Source organism: Equus przewalskii, chromosome 31 (assembly GCF_037783145.1).
Source record: "Equus przewalskii isolate Varuska chromosome 31, EquPr2, whole genome shotgun sequence".
In the NCBI taxonomy this organism is placed as follows: domain Eukaryota; kingdom Metazoa; phylum Chordata; class Mammalia; order Perissodactyla; family Equidae; genus Equus; species Equus przewalskii.
Genome location: NC_091861.1, coordinates 7,108,226 through 7,125,438, shown reverse-complemented (window position 1 = coordinate 7,125,438; position 17,213 = coordinate 7,108,226). Strand labels below are relative to the sequence as shown.

The window sequence follows — 17,213 nt, the reverse complement described above, 5'->3', positions numbered from 1 at the left end:
TCACTGATGCTGAAGCCTGGCTCCTCCTCACTGGCGTTGAGTGGACCCCCGCCAGTCATTTAACACAAACTTAATGCAGAACTGCTCTGTGAGAGGACTTAACGCTACGACGTCAAGTTTACGAAAGGCGACTTGACTAACATTTTTAAAAATAACCTGTCTGAAAACAGACACCTCTTTTAAGCAGCCATACATGTCACCCTGGGCCCCCATGGGTGGTCCTTGTATTTCCACATGTTCTGTCCACCTCATTAGGCCACGGTTCCTCACTAATGGTGACCACGTCTCTTCAGGCCCTTTGTCCTTCTTTTCACACCCCACGCTCCTCATTGTGCCCCAGGCCCAACAAAACCACTCATAGGTGGCATTGCCGATGCCAGAAGTAAGCTGTGCCGGGTGAGAGCAGCAGAGGCAGGAGGAGAAGCCCTGGGTTCAGGGACTGGAATGATCTAGAAGGATCTCTAGCAGACTCAGCCTGAGTTCAGGATCCTATGAGGTTCCAAGACCCAGGGCACACACAGATACAAGGGCCAGGCAAGGCCTCAGGTTGGGGACCAGTCAAGCCACTGGACCAGAGCAAGTGCAGGGACCAGAGCTTGAGTGAGATCAGCAGAGCTGGTTGATGGGTCAGACGGGCTGCCTGGAGGCAGCCACTCCAGCGGCAGAGGTCAGGGGAGGAAGTGGGTCAGCTGGACTGCCAGGGCATCCCAAAGCTGGAGCAAACCAGGCAGATGCTGGGAGACAGGGCAGCCAGAGAAGGGCGGTCCCCTGGCCAGGGCCAGCTGAGGGAGGGAAAAACGGAGAAACAGTCAGGAGATGCTTGTCCCCACTGGGGAGGGCTGTTTTCAGGGCAAGGGCTGCCCCGTCAGAGAGGACAGTGGGAGGCGAGCAGCAGAGACTGAGGCAGGCCCATCCAGCTCCCTCATGGGGGCTTCGCTCTCTGCGCATGTCTGGGGACCACTTCCATTTTGGGGGAGCGGTGTAGAACTTTGCTTATAGGAAAGAAGTGCTGCCAGCCATCCTGTGAGTCCTGAACAGCAAAGTCTGGCACTTTCCCAGCGGGAATCTGATGCTTCCCTAGGGGCTTAGGGATGGCTGCCGGCACCTGACCCTGTTCCCCGTTGGAAGCTGGAAGGTGCATCTGCTCTCGGAAGCTTCCTCTGCGGCAGACAGAGGGCCACGAAGGCTGCCCGATCTCTGCCCCATGCAGCCCGACGCCCCCTTCCTGCTCCATCTCCCCATCACATGGAATGTCTGGCCAGGCCCTGGGTGCTCACGTCACAGACTGGGTCTCGGTAAATGTGTGCCCATGCCTAACCTCATCCCTGGAGCTTTCTGGTATTCCTGTCTGCAGTCATCCTTGATACCCAGGAGCCATGGGTCTGGATCTTAGAGAGGACTTCAAGAACTTCCCTTACCATGTCCTCGATGAGGAAACAGAGACCCCGAGAAGTGAAGATGGGGACCCTGTCTCTTCCTCACTTTCCATCACCCTAGGCTGGGCACTCAGCCAGAAGCCCCTCTTCTGCGGTTGATGTGGGGGCCACCACTGGGCTGCAGGACCATCAGTGACAGAAGCACTGTCCTCACCCTTCCTACCCACCCACCCCCAAGCCTTCACTGTGGGTCAGTCAGCTCCTTGGGTGTCTGTAGACTGGTTCCAAGGATGCCATCTTTGCATCAGACTCTTTAGAACATTGTTTGGGGGGTGGACTTGAGGGCAGCATGAGAAAACCTGTCACACCTCACCTCCACCTGCTGACCCCACCTGGCCACCAGACTCACTCACCCATGTCAGCAAGGGGGGCCTGTGCGCTTCTTCCAGAAAGTAAACTCACCCTTCAAGGATGAGTAATTGCCACTCTTGAGATGGTGCTGTGGGCTGGGATCGCTCTGAGCCACAACAGATGGAGTGTGTGCCCCAGGATGACGACTTTGCAGGAAATAACCACAATTCACTTGTCTGTCCTAGTAGATAGTCGGATAAGGGGCTGTTCCTTCTGGTATCACGTCAGCCTCTTCCCGTAAAAACAAAGGCAGTTTTTTAGTGGTCACAATACAGAATCATTTTTCACATGGCATTGTCTTGAGTGTCATCAACAATCTTAGCATCAAGAAAAACTCCTAAGAGGGTAATCAGAGAAATATAAATCAAAGTAGAAGTTAAAAATCAGGACCTTAGAAGCACCCTGCTCTATTTCTCTTAATAATGACAAATCATAGTCCATAACAGCCTGTCTTGGTCACAGGTCAATAAATACTTAGCAGTTGTACAGTAGCCTCATTCCACTGCTGCACCCATGGCAGACATTGCTAATCAATCATGACACTTTCTGCTGAACAATCTTAAATGTTCTCAACACAAGGCTTCAGGCAGTCACTACCAATGGATCCAAGATGTCTGCAAGATAAAATCTGTTTGCCATCCCCAGGCCTGGGTCTATCCTAAAGTGTTAGGATTTTTATATATGGCTGCTGTCCATATAAAGGGGGAACCACAGGGCACAGACAGAGGCGGGCTGATGCCAGGATGGGTCCCTTCAACATCTTTAGGTTGTCACAATCAAACCCATCCTGCAGCTGTCCTTCCTCAGGTCCATCCGGAGTTCATCTCAAGGCAAACATGGGTTGCTGGTGAAAAAAGAGCGAGGGGCAGGAGGCGAGCAGAAGAGTGGGGTTGGCTGAGATTTGAAGGGAAGGGGGGGCATCGGGCAGGGCTTGCTGGCGGTGTCTGGCCGTGTGTGGCCCCGGGGAGAGGAGAGCCCTCACTGTGGCCTCCTGCAGCCAAACCCACACAGCTGATGGGGCTGAGCGCTGGCCCCAGTGGCTGGTCCCTCTGGACACTGAGCACAGCCCTGTCCTATCTCCTGGGCCCCACCGTGCATCCTCCCTCTTTTTGTATTTCAGGCGGTCCCTCTGGCCTCTGTTTTCAGACTGTTTTCTCTTTTTCTCTTCTTCTCTTCCTCATGCTGCCTCCCATCCCTGTGTTGGTCCAAAGTCTCCCAAGGTGAGTCTGTTGATGGAGGCACGGGCCTCGTGCCTGGGCTGCCCCGGCCCTCCCCTCCACGGCCCGCTGCCCCACTGCACACAAACACCCCCTCCCCCAGTTGGTCACTGGGCTTCTATTTTTAGCTTTTTATTTTAGAAAATGTTTAAACATAGAAGTAGCAGGCCTGGCATGATGAGTCCCGGAATACCCACAGCAGCTTCAATAATTGTCAACTTGTGGCCACTCTCCTCTCATCTGTGACTCTCTGCATCTCCCCCCACTCCCAGCGCTGGATTATTAGCACCTAAAATTGACGAATAATCTGGTAAATAAGAGAGAAAACCAATTAAGCCCACTGAAGCTCCTCTGCAGGCTAGGTTACCAGTTAATAGAGGGCAACCACTCGGCAAATTCCAGACTCATAAATTCACCCTTAAATATTTCAGTAGGCATCTCTTTTTAAAAAACAGAACCACACTACCCTTTCATGCCAAATAAATTAGCAACAATTCCTTAATATCAACAGTGGTCAGTTTTTCCCAGTGGCCTTGTAATTATCACCAATGTTTTAAAGGCTCAGAGCCCTCAGTGACCTTTGCCTGTGCCACAGATGCCCAGCTGACTGAATGCACATGCATGGTCACTCCGCTCCGTATGCTGTCTTCCTCCTGCCTCCATCCTCACGTGCCAGATGCCCACCGCTCGGCTGAGCCTGTGGCACCTTCTCCCGAGGCTCTGCATTGGGAAATCATGCCAGGCCAGTTTGGGGCCACCTTTGTGCAGTGGCTTCAGGGCTGTAGGTTCAGGAGCCCATTGATAACCTTCCAACCCCCACTGCAGATACATTCCTCTCATAAATCCCCATGAAACCCAAAGTTCCACAATCCTCCATCCTTTTGTTTCCCCTTAAAAAGCCAACGCCCTTGGGAGAAGTTGGACCCTGAGTGCAGAGTCATTTACACGTCTGTATGAATAAGGTCTCAGGAGAATATTCTAATCTGGGGCACCTCCTGGAGATTCCTGAAGGAAGTAGGGTCTGACCCTCTCTCCTCTGCTTCTTCCTACAGGCTACAAGGAGCAGGGCGTCCCGCAGCAGCTCTGAGCCCTCGGGGGCCGCCGAGAAGTCCAGGCTGGCCGCATGAGGGCCGCGCCAGGCAGCGGCGTACACAGGGACCTTTACACGTTCTCTTCTGCCGTTTCCTGGGTTTGGAGTGGAAAGTGGGGATTTTTAAAATATTATTTATTTTGGAAACGCATCTGCTTTTCTCAGCAGGCTCTGAGGGCTGCCAGCCCCTCCCCCTGTTCCAGAAAGCCCTGTAGGCGCAGGCACCCAGAAGAGCTCAAGTGCTGTGGGGAGTGGGATGCAGACGGGAATGCTAGGATGCTCTGACTCGCCCCCGCCCTGCGTCGCCCCCTGCCCATGGCATGGGCACCCTGGAGCCACCCAGGCTGGGCAGCAGGGGCCCCTCCCCTGTGAGCAGGGCCTCACCAAGAGGCAGGACTATGGTGGTTACTTCCTCTGAGTCCCCTGCCCCTACCAGAGTGGTCTCCTGGGGGCAGCACAAGGGCAGGAGTGAGGAGGGACAGACTCCAGCCCGGCGTGGAAAAGCCTGCTGTGCCCTCAGCTGTGGGGGTACGGATCCCCACAGGTGTCTCCCGGCCCTGCCCTCCTACGGCAGCCCCCACTTCCTTGCCACTGAGATCTCTGGGCCTGGGGGTGTTTTGACATTTGTCTCCCCGGGAAGAAGAGCAGTGGCTCCGTCCCTGGGGCAAAACCACTGGCATTGCGGGATGTTCATACACAAAATCACCCACCCAGGTCTGAACGGGCACGGGCTGGAAGCCTTCCACAATACACTTAACACCATTTCCAGTCCACAGTCCTGTTTCTGAAATCCTTGGGGCCGGATGGGCCTCTGAATTCAGAAATTTGCGATCTGAGAAAGAGAATAGGAGACATTCAGCATCCATTTCCTACCCTCTGCCGGAGAGGGGAACGGCTCTCCACCGTTAAGCACGTGACTATTTCTGCAGAGAAACGTGAATAGTCAGACTAACTGGGATCAATAAAAACTGTAAATAGCCTCACCTCAGTTCAGGTTAGATTTCCCACTGTATAAGTTATGGGAGAAAGCTTTACCATTTGAGAGCTTTGGGGGTTTTAGAACTGCAAAAAACAAAATTGTTTTGGGGTTGTGGACCTCTATCTGAAAATCCTTCTTGCAGACAGGTGCATTGGGGTGACATTGTTGGCGTCACAGAGGGATTCCTCCCACCACAAAGGGACCAGGGACCCTTTAAGATGCCTCTGTAAGTGATTGTTGCAGAGTCAGAGCCCAGAAGAGGGAGGAACCAACAGAAGTTGTCCAGGCTACTGTAGGTCAAGTATCAACCTGAAATTAAGAGAAGGGAGATCCAAAATGGTGGCATTTAGATGTCCATTTTCTTATCATTTTCATTCTAACACAGGAATCGCTAAAATGTGCGACTGGACCAAGGCCAGGCTTCCAACCCCACTGGACTTTGTGCCATTGGGTGGGTCTCTCTCTGAGGGGCCTTTCCTGTCTATCAGGGGCTGGAGAAGTGACTGGTCTGGCCGTTTCCTCTGTGCTGGACGGGAATGCCTGTGGAGCCTGAAGCTGGCTGTGAGCCCCTTTGCTGGCATAATCTCTGTTCTTAAAGCCCGCACCTGGGGCAGGGGCCCACCTAGCCTGTCCACGGTCCTGCCGGGAAGTGGGCCTCAGGCTCCCTGTGGCCTGGACAGCTCCCTGGTGTTCTCTGAGAAACGGAATCCCCTCCAAACACTCACCACCCTGGGCCCCATTCGGAGACGGTTCTCTGCTCCTGGCCTGCCCCTGCCCCGCCGCCCACCCCTTGGCTTTGACGAGCATCTTGTCCCTCTTCCATCGCTGCCTGGGGCTGCTTGCACTTTTTGAACAAATGGCAGCATCTTGATCTCTTCCCTCCACCTTTCTTCATGACCCAACCCAGGCCTCGGCTGTTTCACTGATGTTTGGAGGCCTCTGTGTTTTCAAGGCGTGGGACCAGATTTGGCTTTATCCAGAAAGCCAGAACCTTTCGCTGTGTGAAGGCAGCATCCTCCAGGCCAAGAAGAGAGCGGGCTGGCTCCTGGCTGCTCTCGAGGAGGAAGCGATGTCCAATCCTGGAGCCTGGAATCAGATAAAGCAGCTTCAGCTGAGGGAGATCCCGGCCCAGACCGCCCCCCCCCCTGCCTCCCCAGCCCTTCCCCCAAACTGTGCCCGACTTTACCTGACTCCCTGGAGTGATGACAGGCCTCAGAGGGGGCTGCCCCCACAAGGGAGAGAGGAGGATTTTATTTTCCCAGCTTGGGCTGGGGGTGGCTGCTGAGGGGGTAGAGGAGAGATGGCAATTTATGTTGCATGTTTAGTGACACAATCCAGGAACAGGTGGGGTTTTCTTGAGTGGCAGGTGTCACCATGAGTCCCAGTGTGGGATGGTTTAATACAGGGGTTTGAGTGATTGAAAGGACATCTCCCCTCCGCACAGCCCCTGCCCTGGTCCCCCCCAACCTGTGGGCTGCTTCTCCAAACTCGAGAGGACATTGGCCTCGGGAGGAAGTCCCTTTCCAGGTAACTGATGTGTGGCAGAGACCAAGAGGACCCCGCCTGTCTTCTGAGCAATGAGTCTGTGAGGATTGCCACGCGGGTGGAGTCAGTCAAAATAGCGTCCCTCCAAACTAGGCCATGGTCTCAGCATCATCGTCTTCTCAGATAAGGGACAGTGGCTAGCGTACCCCATGTTGTCTGAGCTGGCCACTCGGCTGTTAGATGGCCGGAGGTAATTTATTAAACACGAACCAGCTGAAAATTAGGCTTCTCGTGCCAGCTAGTGCTTGATTGACACACAGCTTGTGGCTGGCAGAGCTGGGCTTGCCTCGATGGCGCAACACAGCATGATGGTCCAGGAGTCACAGGGCATGTGGCAGGTTTGGCTTTTCATCAGTCCTAGGACATTCCTTGGCTTGGGTGTTTGGGACAGGGGTCACAGGCTCACAGAGAATGTCACAGTGAATGAGAGACCCCCAGGACCTAATTATGACAGAGTGGGACCCTGGAGCAAGGATGAGCCACCTGGCACCTGGGAGTGTCCTGCACACATGGAGACTGTTGACCTGGGTCTTCAGCTCTGAGGCTGCTGTAGAGCCAAGGACCTCAGGCCAGGGTCCCTGAGGGAGCACAGGAGGCAGGTGGCTCCTGGCTCTGGTCTGGCACCCCCCCACACTCTGCTGTGGCCCACCCCCAGCCCCGGCCTGACACGCCGCAGGCCCGGCCTTGGAGCCCATCTCTGGCTGCACTGGAGGGGAGGGGAGGGCAGGACACGGAGCCAGATGCCCTCCAGAGGTTGGGCTCTCTCCCGGGCATGGTGTGGAGCATTCTATCTCCTGTGACCCTTACTGACAGCCTGGCAGGGGGGTATGAGTATGCTGGGTTTTCAGATGTCAGAGGTGCCAAGAGAGGAAGCCACATGCCCCCAAACACACGACTCGTAAGGGACGGAGCTGACTCCACAGCCTGTCTCAAAGCCCTGCCCCCGAGGGGAGGGGGCCGAGAGAGGGTCCTTCCGGGGGCCTGGCCCACTCAGAAGTAACAGGGTGACACAACAACCTCCTCAGAAAGAACCGGAAGGCCTCCGCCCCGCCCCACAGGCACCCTATTGTCAGCGTCCGGGGCAGCCCCAAACCCACGCTCCCTCACTGACGGCAGGCCCGAAGGGGCGCCCTTCCTGCTACACAGGGGACAGGCTGCTGGAGCTGGAGCTGGGCCGAGGAGCTCCCGGTCCTGACACGCAGGACCAAGTGCGCCCCGGCCCCGCCCTGGCCTCCAGGCGCTCTGACCCGTGGGTCCCGGAGGCGTGGCGATGACTTCGGCCTCTTGCAAGGCTGCGAGGCTGAGGAGCAGCAGGAAGGACACGTGCAACCAGGAAGGATAGACAGGAGAGAAAGCCACATGGCCAGCATGTTCCCCGGAGGAGCAGGGACCCAGACCTCAGAAAGAAACACCAAACACAGACCCCAAACACCGAGCCCCAAGGCCAGTGCAGGTGGGCTGAGGCCTCGGGACCAGGGGAGGGCCTTCCAAAGGCCCAGCTCCCAAGGAGGAAAGTGAGGGGCTCCACTGACAGTGAACTGTCCTTCTGGACCAGCGTGGCTATTAAAATCCCCCCAAAACCCTAACATGTTTTCTCTAGTGAACCCCATCCCTGCCCAGATGGGGTGAGTCTGGGAGGGTGCCTTCAGTGTTGTCTGGATCCAGCTCTGACCAGGGAGAGGAGCCGGGGACCCATGCTGCTCCCAGGCCCACCTCAGGCTTTCATGACACTGGCTGGCTTTCCGTGCTCGTGATGTTGGCAAGGAAGGTGCATTGTGTAAACTGCTTGAGGATGTATAATTCAAATGTAAATTCTCCGGGTGGTGGTTGCAGGCATTGCTTACTGTTATTATTACTCCCTCTTGCTGGTTGGTTTGGAGGGCTTTCAACAGAGCGATTGGGGGTGGATGAGCACTTTTATAAAGTCGTGTCCCCGTGTCCCCCCCGCCCCCAACCGTGCTGGCCTCAGGCAGTCCTCACAGGAGGGGCTCCCTGTTCTGTGTCTGTGTATTCACCAGGCTCTCAGTGGGCACTGGTTGGGCCACGCAGGTCCTGGACGTGGCCTCGGAGAAATAGATCAGAGATGTTGCTTTCCTGGAAGGCAGCAGTGCCCTCGACGGCCATCACATCCAGCCCGGCCCGCACCCCCCACCCTGCCCCCACCCCCACACATGGGTGAGATAGCAAGGTGAGCCGAGGTAGGAGAGGGTAGATGGTTCTCCGAGGACCAGGACTGGACCGCCTCCCTCAGAGAGCTCTGCGTGTGTCCTGGGAGACCAGGAGGCCGGCTGTCAGGGAAGGGAGGCTGAGGGCAGCCTGAGCAGGTGGGCGATGCTCGGGGCCCTGTATTTCTCACCAGTTCTTTTCCTGCTGGATTCTTCGAGCCTCAGACTGTTCCTGGGCCACAGAGGCACGGAAGCTCACGCTCAGCCCTGTGGGTCCTCCCTAAATCCCATGAGGAGATGGGATAAACCGCTCTGGTGACCCCGAATGCCCCGCGAGCCTGGGGCGAGTGCCAGCCTCAGTGTAGCCTGTCGCTCCGCTGCCTCAGGCTCTGGGAACCACAGGTAGGCTGGGAAGAGAGAGCAGCCTGGCAGGCATCATTTCCCCATTTCCTCAAAGCAAAGGGCTGAGGACAAGCCTGTCTGGACGAGGAGGAGGGAGAGGAGAGGGAAAGACTGTGCCCTCCGTGCAGGCCCCATGACCCGGAGGCCAGGCCTCCTTCCAGTAAAACAGAAACACTGGCCCCCTTTCCGACCCCCTCCCGGGCCCACCCCTCCCCCACCCCAGCCTGTCAGAGCGGGAGGCTGACCACGGGGTCCCACTTGTGTGTGTCCTGAGTTTCCAGTGCCACTTGTCTCCTGCTCTGGATTTAGCTGTGAAATCCCCATCCCAAGTGCTCTCCATCCCCACCTGGACTTGCCAAAACGCCGACCGCCCAGGCTGGTCCAGACTCTACCGTCCAGCCTCCACTCTTGCACCCTCCGGTGGGCAGGAGCACAGACACATGCACACTCACACACACATATGTGTGCATACAGTCGCACACGTGCCTGTGCACACGCACTCTCTTGACATGCACACTCATACACACACGCACACACCAACCCTTGTGACCTCTGGGTGAAGGGGGACAGGGTCTCTCTGGGACTCAGGGTTGGGACTGAACATCTCCAGAGGAACCCGCAACCCAGTCCAGGAGCCGTCTCCTTCCGGCATGGGCTCTGGCTGGTGGCACTCTTTGCCCTCGTCACCCCCACCCTGGGCCCGGATGCACACACTGTCTCCTCTCTCTAGGGCCCCTGGTCTCCCAGGGTCTGTGGGGTCACCATCCCCACTCCACAAACCCGGCTGTGCTCATCCCCCACACCCCAGCTTGGCCTTCTGTGGGAGGGCGAGGTGGGTCTGCCCAGAGAAGAGGGGACGGTGGGCTCTTTCTAAGCTCTCGTAGGGCTCTCTTCTGAGGTCCTTTTCTGTCCCCACAGCCCTCCACCTGCCCCAGTACAGGAACCAGTGAGGAGAGAAGGGGACAGAGGTCATGTCCACCCCGTTTTCTAGATTCGCGCTTGACTGGATGTCCAGCACAGGGAGAGGGCGATGTTGGCTGGAACCGGCCTGGGCACCCATGGGAGCACTTGACTGGCCCTGTTCACAGGCCAAGTTCCATGCTGTTGTACATGGTGCCAATTTTTTTTTAAACAACATACACAAAAACAAGACTGGTTCTGTGTGTATCCGCTGAACTTACATATGGATGAGTGTTGTGTTGTGATTTGCAGTTTTTTGATTCCGTAATTGGCGTTCTCCGGGTCTCTCTTCTCTCCGTTGAATTACTCGCTGTACATTTTTTTGTTCTCTGATGAGACCCACTCTCTGGTACTCCAGGACTTTCTGGTCTCACTTCTACCCAGACTCACTGGGAGCCCACCCACCCCCACCTGCTTCCCCCAGGATCCAATCCAGCCAAAGGGGCTTTCCAGCCCCTTCCAATGACTGGAGCCTTCCTTGGTTCCAAGAGAGAAAGAAACTTTAATGTCCAGAGCCCAGAGAAGCTTCCAGACTTGTCCTGGCCCAAACCTTGCAGGGGGGCACCCAGGCCTGTCTACAGCTTAGCTTTCCCGGAGCCCTGGGGACCCAGCCTCGCCACCAGCCGCGGCCACCGGGGTCTCCACAGTGCCCTCTAGGCGCTGTGCGGGGTTCCAATTTCTCCAGCGTTCTGTCAGCTTTAAAATTCATAACTTGAGCACTGTTACTGCACATGTAATGAAAGGTACCATGGATGACAGTAAAAACCCGTGTACATAGCTCCATGTACATATTTATATAGACACACGCGTTCCTATTATAAATATACTAAGCATGCCATTCTCTTGGGCATTCCATGGTTGTGTTTTTTTTAAATCCTGGAAGTATGGCTTTGGAAACCTTTTCTTCCCTTCCCTCTTTTTCTATGTAATAAACATTCATGTGACCTTTCTGGTGGCTTTTTGAGTCCCTGCGTCGTCTCATTTTCGTAACTGGACAGATCTCTGACTATTCCTGAAACGCCTTCCTCCTCATCTCTCTGTAGCATCCACGGTCGGCATCCTTCCCCTTCTGAAGGCTGCCCTCCCCCAAGGGGGCCTGGTCTCCTTTCAGACCTTCTTTTCCCGCCTTCTCTTCTCCAGGGAGCCTTGGACAAGTCATTCCTCAAAGGCCCACATCTTTGGTGATCTGGGCCGGTGCAGCCGGGAATGGGCAACCCTCCGTCCAGCATCGGGACCCAGACTGGGTCACCGAGCAGAAGTGTGCAGATGAAACTCATTTCCTTTTCTTGATGGCTAGACTGGTCGATGAGGAAAATGTGTGTGCTGCCATCTTTGCTGAAGTCTCCTGTGTAAATGACAGGCTGGGGAAGAGCGTTTAGGAGGACATAAGTCAACAACGAGCTGTTCAGCTATGACAAGGGGCTGGGTGAATGGATGCCACCTTGGAGGGAATGGCAAGGCACAGTCCATGGCCCAGCCCACATTTTCTTCAATAACTGGATGAAGACCTAGAGAGCTTATCAAATTCATGGATGAAGGGAACTAAATATGTTCAGCGAACAAATCAGAATTCAAAAAACTCTTGACAGGCAGAGGCGGTCTAACAAGGTGAACTTGGACAGCGCTCAGTGGAGGACTGTGCTGGGGATAAGGCAGGCCCCTGCTCCTCCGGCCCATGGGGCGTTTGACAGGCAGCTCCGTGTTGCTCAGCGCTGTGGCGTGGTTGACGGAACAAATCATCCGATTCCACAGGTGGGAGGAGCACAGGCTGGGGTCTCCCAGGAGCCTGCATCTCAGCATTGCGTGCAGTGTAGGCTGCTGTGGGAGGCAAGTCTCCAGGGACCACCCTGCGACTCACCCCCCAAGGGCAAGGCCCCACCTCTACCCTTTCCTCATGTCAGCCCAGGACGCTTGGGGACCCGCCATCTTGGTCTGCACACAGGAGTGCTGGCCTGTCTCTTGAGAAATGCTGCCATCTCAAGGGCCTCAATGCTGTCGTTGTCCAAAAGAATGAATCCACTTCAATGTCCATCCTTTTGGTGAGAATCCAAGCTCAACCAAAGTGACCCCTTCAAGGCCCCACAAATGGCACCTGTGCCAAGGGTTGACTTCAGTCATCGCTAAAACCAGGACTCAAAGGTCAAGGCGTCATAACAACCCAAAGCACATCAGGGTCGCCCAGACAGCCCAGGGAGCGTTTCTCAGTCATGTGCATCTTTCAGTTATTTACTGTGCTCAGATTATGCCAGGAAGGCTCTTGGCCGGAGAGTTCTTCCTGCACTTGTCTGGCTTCAGAGGGCTGGCGGGAAGGCACATGGGAGATGAAGTCAGCAGCACCCTCCAGCGCTGCCACGGGGAGAGAAGGAACCCTCGGATGCCCCCAGATCTCCTCTCCTCTCCCAGCCCCCACCCACTCAGCCCCAGGAAGGGTGGTGTGGCTGAACAAGCCAATGCCTCTCCTGGAGGGTGAGTAACAGTGTCCCCCACCAAGAAAGTTGTCCTCAGACCCAGAGGGAAGGGTCTGTGACAAACACAAAGGCACCGGCTCCCCAGAAACCCATGCACCCCCAGGCCCCAGGCTCTGAGAGGGGTCCATGCTCTCCTGGGGCCAGTCACAAGAAGCGGGGCGTGAGGCTGTGCTGGGAAGACAGGAGGTGAGTGGGGATGGGAGGGCTGCCGGTGGGTTTCAGATGGGGTCCTGGATCCATCCCGAAGGTGCATGGCCTCCAGAGTAGGAGGGGGACACAAACCTGGGGCACAGGGGCTCCTGGGAGCAAGAACTTAACTAAGATTTGCTGTTGCTACTAGTGAGAGAAACTCAACTTGAACCAGTTTGTGGAAAAGAAGAATGGAATGAAGGGAGAGAGGGAGGGAGGACAGACCTGCCCAGGTGGCAGCGGGCCTGGGCAGTGCCTCGAGCAGGGTGGCATCCTGCTCACACGGCTCCTCTCCCCCAGCCCCACCACCTGCCCCCAAACCCCAGCTGGCCAGTGGCCCAGGAGGCGCTGGAAAGGAAAACTGCCAAACTGGGAGACGGCCACCAGCCGGGTCACTGAGATCTTCTCACACTGTGACATAAAGCAGGAATTACTGAGACGGACACTTGGTCGGTAGCAGGAGAAGGGGGGAGACCCAAAAAGAGGAGACAGAGCAGTGGCCAGTCACGCGAGGGGAACACACTTCCGTGGCTCAGGGGCAACAGCACATCCGGGCCCAGAGTGCCCTGGATACTTTAGTGCCCACCCCCTTCCCGGTTTCTGTGAGGCACACCCATGCAGCTGCCCTTGTGGCCTGTGGCCCTGAGGGTCCTTGTGACAAAGCTGGAGGCCCGAATGGCCCCTGAGTGAGTGGCTCCCGGCCCCCCGGGGCTGAGTTCAGGCCCCCAGAAGGGATATGGCTCCGTGGAGAGTAATGTGAGGAGGAGCGGCCTGTGCTCACGAAGGAGCCTGCAGCTGTCTCTCCAGTCAGAGCGGTGGGTATTTATATTTTCATCAAAAATAGCTATGTTTAAAAAAAAAAAAAACCTCTAGAAAGCAAAGGAACTTTTAAAACTAGGAATGTCATCGATGGAGGAAATAAGCACTTTCCAGACACTTAGAAGCTGTCGCCATCTCCTGAGGGTCCAGGCCAGGAGGGAAGCCCAGAGGTCAAGGACAGAGGGTTCGCCTCCACCGGGAAACTGGAAACGCATCCAGGACCTGTTGAAGAAGCTGTGGTAGAGAAGTATGGATTTTATTACAAAGAAATCAGTGTTGTTGCTTTGAGCACCCTGTCCCCCAGCACGGCCGTGTCCCAGAGTCTGCACCTGCTCTCCTTCCCTGACTGGAATGCAGCCCTCCTCCCTACCCCCATGCAAGTCCTCCCTGGACCCCCAGGCCCAGCTCCAGAACCTCGCCCACCAGGGAGAGACGAGAGTATGGTCTGCTTTGCTCTGCCCAGTGATTCTTGGGGAAGCTGCCAATCACTGGACGCAGGATGCACCCTGTCCCAGCCAGACCAATGCACGTCCCTCTTGCTGTGCTAGCCGGCAACAATCCCGGTCTTTCCTGAGATCTTTCTAACTGGAGTTACGGGAAAGCTATTTTTCCTCCCTGGTCCTGAAGCTGTAGTTTGTAAGCCCGAAGCTACCTGTGGCCAAGGTTCCCACCTCATGGAGACGGGAGGATGGAGTAAGACATCAGCACACAGAGGAGAGCAGAGATGAGAGAAGGAGGGAGAATGCCTCGTTCCCGCCGTCCCCAGAGCCAGCACCAGCCTTGCCCATCTCACAGTCTGAGCGCGCGAGCCATCTACTCCTTTGATCCTCTCTTCCTTCCATAAACTAGTCCAAGTTGAGCTTCTCTCATTAATAACAAGAAAAAATCCTAACTAAATATTTGCTCCCAAAGCCTCCTCTGACTCATTCTGCCTTCACTGTTCTCCTAGCCAAGAACAAAGGCTGCCGTCTACGGAGCTTCCACAACATGCCAGACACGGGCTAGATCTTTCAGTACATCACCCATACACACATACACGCATGCACTCGTGTGTGCACACACGCCAGGCCTGGCACACGCATAATTGTTTTCCACATGTGATAAGTGATGGATTTGGCACTTACAAATTACAAGTTTTTAAATTTATTTTTATTTTTTTTTTTGCTGAGGAAGACCAGCCCTGAGCTAACACCTGTGGCTATGCTCCTCTATTTTGTATGTGGGATGCTGCCACAGCATGGCTTGATGAGTGGTGTGTAGGTCCGCACCCGGGAACTGAACCCATGAACCCAGGCTACCGAAGCAGAGTGCGTGGAACTTTAACCACACGGCCACGGGGCCGGCCCCTACAAGTTACAAGTTCTCATCCCTTCCAGCCCCATCCTCCCAACTTCTGCTCTACCTGACCCCTCCTGCCTCAAACCGCAGTAAAGGAGACAGTATTTAGAAGAAAAACTTACAGGTGTATACATGCACAGTGACTTCAATTTAAACTTTTTTTCAATATAAAAGGTTCCAGAATAGGTTAACATACAAACACAAACCCTTTCTTTTCCCATCAACCTGGCTGTAAGTGTGGGCGCCCCACGTAGGTGCAGGGCCTTCCAGCCACTTGGCGAGGCACCCGAGGCACGCTGGGAGTTGCTAACTGGTTCACAAGGGGCCAGTTAAAGAATAAGAAACTGAGGCTGCAGTCTCAGTCCCTAGGTCTAAGCCTCTCCTCTCCGAGCCCTCGTGAAAACAGAACACAGAGGCTAGCATTCTGAAGTCTTTGGGGATTTTCTCTTCCATTCTGGACTCTCAGCCTGTGTCCTGCTGCCCAGCCCCCTAAATTCTCCACAGAGCAAGGCCTGTGACCCAAGTCGCTTTGCAGAGGGAACTAGGTTTCTTGGATACGAGACTCTCCCCCAGATAGCACTAGGTCCTATAATATTTTTCCTTCCCTCGTGCCAACCTGGGCCCTGTTCCAGGCTAACTTCATTGCATGGGAAAGGTGGAATTAGAAGCAGTGAGCTGGGAAGTGACAGGAAGCACACCTGCCTATGGGCACCTCTTCCCACCTCCCACCTTCTACCTAAAATGGAAATCTTTTATGCAAAGCATCCTTTGTACCTAGGATAGAAGAGGGTTTGTTTTCATTGGCTTCCTGCCCGTCTGAGGTGTTGGTTACTTAGCCATGCAAATAAGGACAAGCCAGCAGGCCTAGGGGCTCAAAGAATTTCATTGGACCTGAAGGAAGCTAGACAGAAAGAGAGCAAACATTTGGAAGAGGACGAACAGCCAAGCCTCAGGGAGGGGTGGTGACACTTGGGTGGCCTCACCATGATCTCCGAAAGGTCTGGCAATTTCAGTGAAAGTCTTTAACTCACAGGCTTTGTTCTCTCTCTGTTTTGAGACCCAAGAGGCATTGTGGAATATGGCAATGTGGCCATATGGTAGCCCAGAGTCCTGGGATCCCTGGTCATTTGGGGGTGGGTCTGGAAACATATATGCGAGCACCACTTTGCAGAGGTGGGGAATGCTGTGTGTGTCAGGGACCACAGTGTGAGGAAAGAAGTCACTGTAGATTGCTGGCCTCCACAGCTGCCTTGGCCTCGCGGTCTCAGTCTGTGGAAGGACCTGGAGCCATGAGAATTGGTCTGGCCGGCTCCGTGGAGGTGGCCTGTCCTGGATGTGCAATTGGAGTCAAGATCAAATTCTCTCTCCAACTGACAGTGGTCTGGTTTGACATGGTGGAGAAGGTCAAGACGATGCCGTTCAACACTTGCCTCCTCAGATGGATTTCCAGATTCACTTCCTGCCAATCACGCAGTTACTCCATCCTCTGCAGGACCCAGGCAGCCTCTTTGGTTTTACAGGATTTGATGCAATCAACTTGAGCTTATAAACGTGTCTTTTTTTTTTACTATAATAGCAATACATATTCATTAACACATTTTGGAGAATACAAAAAATAGTTGAAATAAAAGCATATTTGTTGATTGAAAATTGCTTTCTAAACGTCAATTAGCTCTTCCATGGAATCATAAAATCTCAGAGTTGGGAGGGAGCTTGGAGGTCACGTTCCCAACCTTCTACCTTGTGTGTGAACCCCTCCACAGTCTCCCAGTCAAGTGGTCATGAAGCTTCCATGTAAATTCCTCCAAAGACCAGGGACTCGCTATCTTATCCCTCTGTGGGACAGAAAGATTTGTTAGAGATATTGACCGAGTCATAACCTACTTTCCTGTAACTTCCACCCATCGGTCCCAGTGGTTCTCTCCGGAACTAAAGAATTAGAATAAGACGGGAGTGCTGTAATGAACATTTGGGTACAAGTTTTTGTGTGGACTTGTTTTCGTTTCTCTTGGGTATATGCCTAGAGTGGAATTGCTGGGTCATATGGTAGCTCTACATTTAATCTGTTGAGGAACAGCAAGAATATTTTCCAGAGTGCACCATTTTAGAGCCAGCCCTGATGGCCTGCTGGTTAAAGTTTGGCACACTCTGCCTTGGTGGCCCAGGTTCAGTTCCTGGTCACGGAACCACACCACTCGTCTGTCAGGAGCCATGCTGTGGCAGTGGCTCACACAGAAGAACTAGAAGGACCACT

The 17,213-nt window shown here is 54.6% G+C and overlaps 1 protein-coding gene across 1 annotated transcript in view; it reads left to right on the top strand.

Moving 5' to 3' along the window:
* Positions 1-6,841, top strand: part of STUM (stum, mechanosensory transduction mediator homolog) — a 56,524-nt gene extending 49,683 nt beyond the window's left edge. The window contains exon 3 of the mRNA XM_070602561.1: positions 4,057-6,841. Coding sequence (XP_070458662.1) covers positions 4,057-4,091 — 35 coding nt within the window. The 3' untranslated portion in view covers positions 4,092-6,841. The remainder of the gene's footprint in view (positions 1-4,056) is intronic.
* The last annotated feature ends 10,372 nt before the right edge of the window (positions 6,842-17,213 follow it).